The 9,611-nt window shown below is 38.1% G+C and overlaps 1 protein-coding gene across 2 annotated transcripts in view; it reads right to left on the reverse strand.

Annotated features, from left to right (window-relative positions):
* LOC122009769 overlaps positions 1 to 9,611 on the reverse strand; it is a 31,926-nt gene extending 22,315 nt beyond the window's left edge. For both annotated transcript variants that reach the window (XM_042566051.1, XM_042566050.1), the window contains exons 1-6: positions 9,224 to 9,611; positions 7,539 to 7,610; positions 7,141 to 7,184; positions 6,953 to 7,064; positions 6,642 to 6,713; positions 6,055 to 6,117 (exon numbers count right to left, since the gene is read on the reverse strand). In XM_042566051.1, the coding sequence (XP_042421985.1) occupies positions 6,055 to 6,117; positions 6,642 to 6,713; positions 6,953 to 7,064; positions 7,141 to 7,184; positions 7,539 to 7,610; positions 9,224 to 9,565 (705 nt within the window). In that variant the 5' untranslated portion in view covers positions 9,566 to 9,611. The remainder of the gene's footprint in view (positions 1 to 6,054; positions 6,118 to 6,641; positions 6,714 to 6,952; positions 7,065 to 7,140; positions 7,185 to 7,538; positions 7,611 to 9,223) is intronic.

Consider the following 9,611-nt stretch of genomic DNA (forward strand, 5'->3'; position numbering starts at 1 on the left):
AAACTTGAACTACCAGGTGAGTATGGTGTACATTCTACTTTTAATGTTGCTGATTTGTCCCCGTTTGATGCAGGTGATGATTCGAGGACAAATCTTTTTCAAGAAGAGGAGAATAATGTATGCCCAAGGGCTGAAGCTACGAGAGGTCATTTGTCACTTCCGGAAGGCCCAATTACAAGGCTTCGAGCAAAGAGTTTCAAGGAAGCGCTAAATGAGCTAATCAAAGAACTCAAGGAGAGAACAAGATAATCTCAACTGATAGTCACGACTTAATCCACATAATCGGGCGTATCCATCCATGACTCGGTCGCGCTTAACGGAAGAATGCTAATAAGCATGGAAACTCGTTTATGCATGAAGACTTAAGTAGTTTAGGTTACTTACATGAGGCATGTGACTTGGGACTCTAATTGTGCATGCATTTATTTTGTTTTGGGTTCCTAGATAGCTTTCATGAGGCATGGGATATTGGGACTCTAATTATGCATGCATTTATTTTGTTTTGGGTTCCTAGATAGCTTTCATGAGGCATAGGATATTGGAACTCTAATTATGCATGGATTTAATTTGTACTCTTCCTTGTTCACTCCCATTATATAAGGGAGGGACATCTTCATATGAAGTAACTTAAATTTGGTGAGATTTGTGTGCTCTCTTAGTTCTTGAAAGGACTTCTGAACTTATCAAGTTTACTCACGTGGCGTTCAACCCATCGAAACTTATCACCCTTGGTGTGGCATTTCCTTTTCCTTCGTAGGCTTGGTTCTTGATTACGGGTCAAGACTCACACTCTTATCTTCTAGTTCTTGGGGTTATATCCATCGTTCTCTCGGGTTCCATCACATTTGTTGATGGGGTTCGTATCACCTCCACCTCTAGGATTGAGGGGGAGCATCATTCATTGACACCGGAGCAAGAAAAGGCTTCTACTTCCGGGTCAAATGGAAAGGAAGATGATGTCACCTCCATAAGTCAAGTAAAATCAAATGAAGGATTAAGTATCATCCCTACATGTGAAGGTATAAAAATTTCAAATTGTAATAATAAAAATTACATTATATGTTTTGAGTGTAGGGAAAGAGGACACTACAAAAGTGTCCTAAGTTGACCGAGAAGAAGGGTCAAGTAGCACCTAAGGGTAAAGAAAAGCTAAAGGAGGTCGATTCCGTGGTTCGCAAAGGCAAGGAGCACATTGGGTGCTTCTCTTACAATCAAAAAGGACATTATCAAAATCAATGTCCTAAGAGGAAGACACCGGCCAAGAACAAAGGAGTAAGCTCAACTCAAGAAGGAGCTCTCAAGAGCAAACCCAAGGTATCATTTATTAAATCAATTCCTTTGAGTCATGATAAAAAGCATGCTAGTTCAAATCTTTATCATCTTAATGCAATTTATCATGAAAATAGGAGGCATGATAGGGTTAAAGAAAAAATGTGGCATATCATGCTAAGACTACCTCACCTAAGGTTAGGAAGGTATATAATAATTTAGGCAATAATTCTAAGGATCTTAGATATAGGCCTAGAAATAGAAATGCCAGAGGAAATTTAGAAAAATGGATTTAAGAATAGAAAACCAAGCCTAAAGGTCAAGGCTTGATAAATTGGAAAACACATAAAAAGAATGGAGAATATCTTTAAAGGGCAAAATGGACAAGACCTAGGAATAGATAAGGAAGAGCCATTCAATGGCCATAGAGGTTTGCGATACAAACCTAAAGCCAAGAAGAATGAGCCTTCATACCATAGAGTTCCATATAGTATAGAACTAACCCTAGGTCTAGGAGTCAAGTCAAGGTTACAAGGGAGGCCACCTTAAAATTAACCTTGAAAAGATCAACATGACTAAGGCTTCTAAGAAGTCTAAGAAAGTCAAAGGGAAACTCTCCCTAGAGTTGACCTAGAAAAGTCGAGCATGACCAAGGCTTCTAAGAAGTCTAGGAAGCTATCAAGGGAAGTTATCCCTAGTGAATACCTAGAACACCCAAGGAACACCAATCGATTTTGGGTTTCTAGGAGTGTGTTCTCTATACTCTAGATGGATCTAGAGAGTGTTAACTTTAATTGAAAGGGTAGTTAACCTAACCTTAAAGAAGTTGACACTTGGAGGACATTTTCAAGGTATTTGTACTCCTTAAAAATGAGAAGGTCTAATTGGTTACTCTTGTTGGAAGAGTAAAATGTGCCAAAATTTAAAGATTTGGACCTAATTAAATTGACACAATTCGATTAAAGGAAAAAAGAAATGCCAAGTTGAGATTTTGACATTTCTTGAGAAGAAAGGGGCAACTTATGTCTATTATTTAAGTTTAGCAATTGGTTTAAGAATAGAGATACTTAGATAGATAATCTAGCTATATTATTTATGCTAAATTGCCATGATTGTTTGCTCATCATATGCCATGACATCATAAATTTGCATTCATAATTGTTATGAAAAACAAAAATATCATGTCATACCATACATACATTATGTAACTATAGTATGTTTTCTTTTTAAACTTATTCATTTTGATGTATGTCATAAATCATCATGCATTATTTTAATTCCTTGTAATTAAGGACAATAACATTAATCAACAAGTGACATCCTAGGTGGATGATCAATTTTAAAATGCCTAGATATGATCCCTTAATTTAGGGCAAAACCAAAATCTACATCTCACAAGAACTATAAGGTGACTTGTATGTGTTTTAGTGCACATTAGATACAAGTGAGATGCTGGGAGGATGAACAAAACTTAAGATATTGAATTAGTGCATGTTTTTGAGTTTTAAATTCATTAAAACACATAATTTATATGTTATCCAATCATTAGGAAAGCTAATGTACAAGTCATGTGCATTTAGCCCAAAGAACATGATTGGAAATTGATTTTGAAAATCATTTCAAAATACTCTTGAAAAATCTTGGTGAAGACTATCTTTTGATGGAATCATCATTGTCTAATTAGACACAAACTAGAGCAAAACATTGAAGTTTTTAAGAGTTTCCAAGTTTGTGTCAATCTTTGAAAAAGAGATGTATTTTCATAGAAAATTATTTTTCCTTGATAATATATGGCATAACTAATGCCTATACAAAATTTAGTGAATTTTTGATAAATGTAGAATTAGTTAGAAATTTCTAAAATTCGGTCTAATTTTGAAATCAGAAATTTAATAAACCCAATCGATCCGGGCATGTTCGATCAATCAGTTGATCGATTGAACTGGGGTTTTCCGCAAGCAGTAGCTTGCGGAATCGATCACCCTGCCTTGATCAATCAGTTGATCGATTCAAGTGCATTTCCCGCAAACAGAAGCTCGCAGAATCGATCAGTTGATCGATTGAGTGGCTTCGATCGATTGAGTTCCAACTTCAATCGATTGGAAAAGCTGATTTGGGCTACAATGATTTGATTTTAGTCGACTAAGCCACTTTTAGTCATGTTAACCATCCTTAACCCTATGAAATTCATTTATGAACATTTAAGGGTAGTTTTCATGATGAAAACAAGAATGAATTGGTTAAGGAAGACTAAGTTGCAGTTTAGGCAGAGGTTTGAATTCAATATTGATTCTTAAACCTCAATACTTCAAATTTTGGGTTTCCTAAAGGTTTAGGAACTCCAAATCATTGTTGGTGCAATGACAAAAGGTTAGAGCGTGTTTTGAGGGGGGGCTACTCCTTAAAGACATGAATTTACTTTTCATGAAACAAATGGAAGGTTGTAAACCTCTCAATTATTGCGAATGCTCTAGGATGAGCATTGTATAATGGAAGTATGCTTTACGGTGAGCATTGGACACAATGAAGGGTATGAGACTTTCATAGTGATGTTGTGAACAACAAGTAAGATTGTGAACAATATCAGATAACTCTTACGGAGAAGAGTTTTTGATGTGTGCCAAAAGGGGAAAATGTAATGTTTAAGTTAGGAAATTCTCCATGTCCACAGGGGGAGATTGTGAAATCCTTATGTAAAGGGGGAGAATGTAGGAAATCCTCATTCATGCTTTGGCATGAAAAAAAAGTTGAAATTATGAGATTAGCCTAATTTAAACGTATTGTCAAACATCAAAAAAGGAGAGATTGTTAGTGAAATTTCCCAAGGTCAAGGTTGACCAGTTTAACTAAGATTGAGTCTTGAGTTGACTCAAGTTTGAATCTTGATATTTGAGTTTTGATGTTTGACAATATATGGAAATTGATGGTCAAGTTTGACCAGAAATCAAGTAGGTCAAGGATAACCAAATATTTGACTGGGAAGTCCTAACTGGAAGTTAGGCGAGAGCAAGTCCAACGGGAAGGTTGGCAGAAGATGAAAATCCAAGTGGGTTGACTTGACACGTGTAAAGTCCCGGTGAGGAAGTCCTAGTGAGTGAAGCCAGGCAGTTTGAGAAAATCCTAGTGAGTAAAGCTAGGTGATAGAAAGTGAGTGAAGCCAGGCAGTTGGAAAATCCTGATGAGTGAAGCCAGGTGAAAAGTCCTAGTGAGTGAAGCTAGGCAGAAGGGAAATCCTGACGAGTGAAGACTAACAATGGAAATCCAGGTGGATTAAGGCTGACTAGACACCTGGTGTTTGGAAGTCCAAGTGGGTCATAGAGGACCAAACACTTGGCACGAGACGATGAGTCCAAGTGTATCAAGGTTGACTGGACACTTTGCACAAGGAGAGAAGTCTAAGTGGGTCAAAAGATTGACTGGACACTTGGTGACGAAATCTCAACATGCCAAGGTTGACCAGATGCTAAGCAATGAGTTCCAATAGGTCTTAGTTGACCGGATGTTGGAAGTGGAACCCTAGACTTGTGTTTGACAAAATAGGGCTAGACAATAGATCAGTTGATCAATTGGCCCAAGCCTGATCGATCGGTTGATCAATTGGGAGGCTATCACAAAAACACACAGAGGGTTTCCCAATTGATTGGGACACTCCAATCGATCAACCAGTCGATTGGGACACTCCAATCGATCAACCGATTGATTGGGGAAGATTTTCTCGCAAAGGTGCGAGGCGACCGGAATCGATTGGTCAATCAATTTCGAGGAAATCTGCGAGAGCATAGAGGTGCTCTGGTTGATCGATCCAAGCCTCCCCAATCAATTGGTCAATTGATTGGGATATGACCATTGAGCAGATTGCGAGGTTTGGACGGTTGGGATCAACTGGATCTGACGTGGCAATCAATTGGAAGCCCTAAAAGTGTCGATATAAAGGCGACGATGAGTTCAAACGAAGCTAACTCTTCACTCTATCTTCTCTGCCAGTTCTTGGAAGCTTAGGGCTGAGGTGTTGCTGCACTTCCAAACTTACAAGAGACATTCACAAGCAATAAGAGATCAAACAAGAAGGTTTTTCATTTATATTTGTGTATTTACTTCTTGTTTTGAGTTGTATCACTTGTGTGAGTTGTAAGAGGTTTCTCCACCTCCGGATTGTTTCCGAGAAGGAGTGTTTTTGATAGTAGAGAGTGTGCTCGGTGTGGATCCTTGGATTAGTTACCTATTCTTGAGGTGGATACCAAGTAAATCCTAGTGTTAGCATTGAGGAATTTGTCGCTTCAAGTTTATCCGCTGCAACAACATCTATGAAGCAAGCAAGAGATTTTCTAGCTCTGGAGTGTCCCAACCGCAACAACCTTTGTTATCCAGATTTGAAATGAAATGCTACTTTGACGGTTTTTTACATGATGCTAGTTCCATAGATGATCAGTACGTTATCATCTAATCTATGCTGGTTTGGAGCACCCTAACTTCCTCATTTTCTGTTTGCTCAAAGTCCACCCAAGTTTTCTTAATAGAGATAGACACTTAACAAAAAACATAATTTATAAAATTGCAAAGAGATGCAAAATGTCGATAAAAGAAAATTAGAGCAGAAGGAGATAAAAGGAAAAAAGATCTTGGTAGAAAGTATTGGGAGTAAGTCATAACTTGGAGGCATAAAAAAAATAAAATAAAAGGCAATAACTCCTTCCATGTATGTTCACAAATTTCAGATAAAATTAGATAGCCAAAGCATCCACTCAACCAAAGAATGCCTTTAAAGATGCAGAAATGGTGCCAAACCTGAACAAGAAAACTGGGTACTGTAACAAATGCTTGTCTACTTAGCTCCAAGGATGCATTGTACTGCAAAATAATTTGCAAAAGCAATAAAGAAATTGATAAGAAATATTGTTAGAAAAACTTCAGTGAGCTTGAAAGAATGATAAAACCTTATCTGCATCCAGCAATTGTCAGCATGATAAATGTTTATAGAAAGAAGAATCAAAAGAAAAAACCAAAGCTAAAAGGCCCAAAACTTGAGGCAGCAGAAAGGACAGCTTGATAACTTCAGCAAAGAAACATTTTGTAAGATAGGAAGCAATATCAGCACAATCCAATTAGAAGGCGAGAAGGGGAAGCAGATAATAGGAAAGAGAAGGAGAAGCATTGAAATCTGAAAGAGAAGGGGAACTAGTGAAATTGGAAAGGGATTTTGAAGCAATGACAACAGAAACATTACAGTTATTGCATAGTAATGTTAAATATCTGTATGATGGATAGGGTTTCATAGTAAAGAGAAGTAGACAAGAAAACTGGTACTAGTTGATGGGAGTGAATATCACAATCAATCATGATACATATTCACAACAGCAGTATAGATGGCTTACCTTGTCAAATGCCTGACGGCATACATGAGAAGTTGTGCCTACAAATGGAACATTAGCTTTCTCCAACAGCTCCTGAACATGCACACATGATGTGAAATCAAACTGTGCTTCAGAACATTAGCCACACATATTTGCATCAAGCAAGTTACAACATTATGGTGTTTCCACAATCAAACATTTGTTGGTTCTGAATGATTTCATAGTCAATATATTCATGGGAAGTGCAGACGGAATAGACTAAGATTAATGGCATCTTGAATACTGTTATGTGACAGTCTTTTGTGTGAATTACTATTGTCCATAACACTAACCTGAATACCCCCATCTTCACCAAAACGTCCATGAATTACAGGAAAAACTATATCCACAGAAACCGCAAGATGCTCAACAAAGGCGTGTAAAGAGTGAAAACCTTGTGCAAGGCTGCAAATGTTTTTTGTCAGATAATAGGTCATCACAAAGGAACTACAATTCATTGAGCTGAATTCTGGAAGCTTACCTCTCTAGTTTGAAATCAAAGTCTGCAGGAGTATTTGAGTATAACTGCAAGCCCATTGGATAAAGGATTACTATAAATGCTAATGATCTGATACAATATATAGACACAGAAGAGGCAAACTCCAGTACTCCACAATAGGAAGCATAACAATATTAAAAACAAAATGACAGTCGCCACATAATAGCAATCTTGAAACAATAGTCAAACACAACTTTTGTCATGTATTGAGATAAGTTGTGAACACCATCCAAACAAACAATTATATATCAGTCGAAAGTCATTAGACCAATGCCCATTTAGACACAAGTTACAAACAAACAAAAATATAGAACAGAAAATTTGTTATTAATATTATAGTTGGCTCCAGTATCATGAAACTTATAATGCAGGAAACTGACCTGGGCAGGTGAAATGGCATATGCATTGAGATTACAATCGATATAATAGCAGACGACATGCAAATCTTCTCCCTGTTACATAATACAGAGAAGGAACACAATGTCAGTCACACAAGAAGAAATTGAAGAACTTAATATGTGATATTCACATATGAATAACAATACATATTTTTGGCACAGAAAAAAGACAGTTAGCAAAGCATTAGCAAAGAAAATAGTCTATGCACAAACACATGTTTATTTAGCAATTAAGTAAATTTTTGCTCATATTTAAGTGATTTTTCTGCACGGCTAGAATCACCAACATTGGTTGCAAACTCATGGCTCAACCAACTCGTCTATTAACTAACCATTCTAGAAAAATGTAAATCCATGTGCTTATTTATATTATAGGTAACTTCTTGTTTTAACAGATGGAAATCAAACATACAGATTTAATCAGCTCTACTATTTTCTTTGTTTTTCTTAATTTTATCTAAGCAACTTGATTCTAGGAGACCTTTCCCCTACTTTACAAGGGTCTATTAACTCTCAAACTCAGAATATCAGCTCTTAGTAAACAAATAGTATCAGCACATATCTTTGTTTATGTCCTCCATAGAGTTTAATATTTCTTGTGTGGAGGTGGAGAGATCATTTGGACCTGTCTAGGGATGGATGCTCATAAAACTCAGCACTTTAGCATGTCTAGCCTCGAGGTTGTGATGAGGTGTGACATTCTAGATTAGTCCCATCTTGGAAGTTGTGAGCTAATGAAGGATGATTATAAGTTTATAAGTGGCCTATAATTAACTTTCACTTAAGTAAGTCCAGTTGTTGAGTCTAAAAGTTAATAAGACAATTCTTCCACCTGGATAGTTGTGACAATTGATATGAAAGCTGACCTCATCTTAGGCATAGTGAGGTGTTTGGAAATACTAGTCAACAAAATGGTGAAGCCGCCATTGGGCGCCACAGATGATATAAATGCTCATTTGGTAACAGAATTCACCTAATCCTCCTATACATTATGAGACGTTTGGAAATAGACAAGGGCGTAGCCAAGGCTGGGCTACACTGGGCTCTAGCCCAGTGCAGCCCAGATAATCTCCATGTATCCATCACTCCTTGCAATATTATTTCAGGGCTGCACTAGGCTCCAGCCCATTTAGCCCAGCCAATTTTTTTTATAACAATCACTTTTGACAATATTATTTTATGTCAATATCGGAATAGGTCCTATATGAACATCAATGATGGAGCAATTGAACTAAGATTTAGTCCAGGGTTAGTGATGGAGCTATTGAACTAAGATTTAGCCCAGGGCAAGTGATGATCCTGACTACGCCATTGGAAATAGAATCCATCATTGGGCCTCAGCTGGCGTTGTTTAGGAATGTGATCATAAGATCAATGAGTTAGACTCAGAATCTTGGTGGGGTCGTCAATCCTTACTGGGGAGATTGCGACACCTTAAATTAGTCTCACATGGAAAGTTATGAGCTAATGAAGGAATTCGTAAGTTTAGAAAAGTGAACTTATATTGACTTAGATTTAATAATTTTAGGTAAATGGTTGAGCAACATAAAATTCTATTATCTAATCTCTCATCTGCAAAAAATCAACCCCAGATAGCACAATGCGGACATAATAAAAGTATCCAAACAAAGAACATTTTTTTCCCAATGATCGAGAAACCAACAAACCTGTATGTGATCGAGAACCGACCTCGCGGAGTTCAACGAGATGCCACGCTCCGCCGACGGCCCACCACAGATGATCCCAACCCTCAAAGGCCTCCCCGGCTCCTCTTCCTCCTCCAGCACTCTACTCCCCTCTTCGACCGAGGAGTAAAGGTTAGACGACGCTCGAGTCGCTAGCATGGGAACCCCCAGGTTCGCCGCTTTCAAACCCCACGAGGAGCATCCGGCGACAGACGCAGAACCGTCCGCCGCCCGCGGGATTGAACACTGCTCGCCGAAGCAATGATTCCTGGAACGGCAGCGAAGGGAGAAGGAGACGATCCCTGGGGCGGTGAGTGAGGCCATGGCGATAGGAGGACGGAGGATTCCGAAGAGATCGAAGAGGGTTGGT

Source organism: Zingiber officinale, chromosome 8A (assembly GCF_018446385.1).
Source record: "Zingiber officinale cultivar Zhangliang chromosome 8A, Zo_v1.1, whole genome shotgun sequence".
Taxonomy (NCBI): Eukaryota; Viridiplantae; Streptophyta; class Magnoliopsida; order Zingiberales; family Zingiberaceae; genus Zingiber; species Zingiber officinale.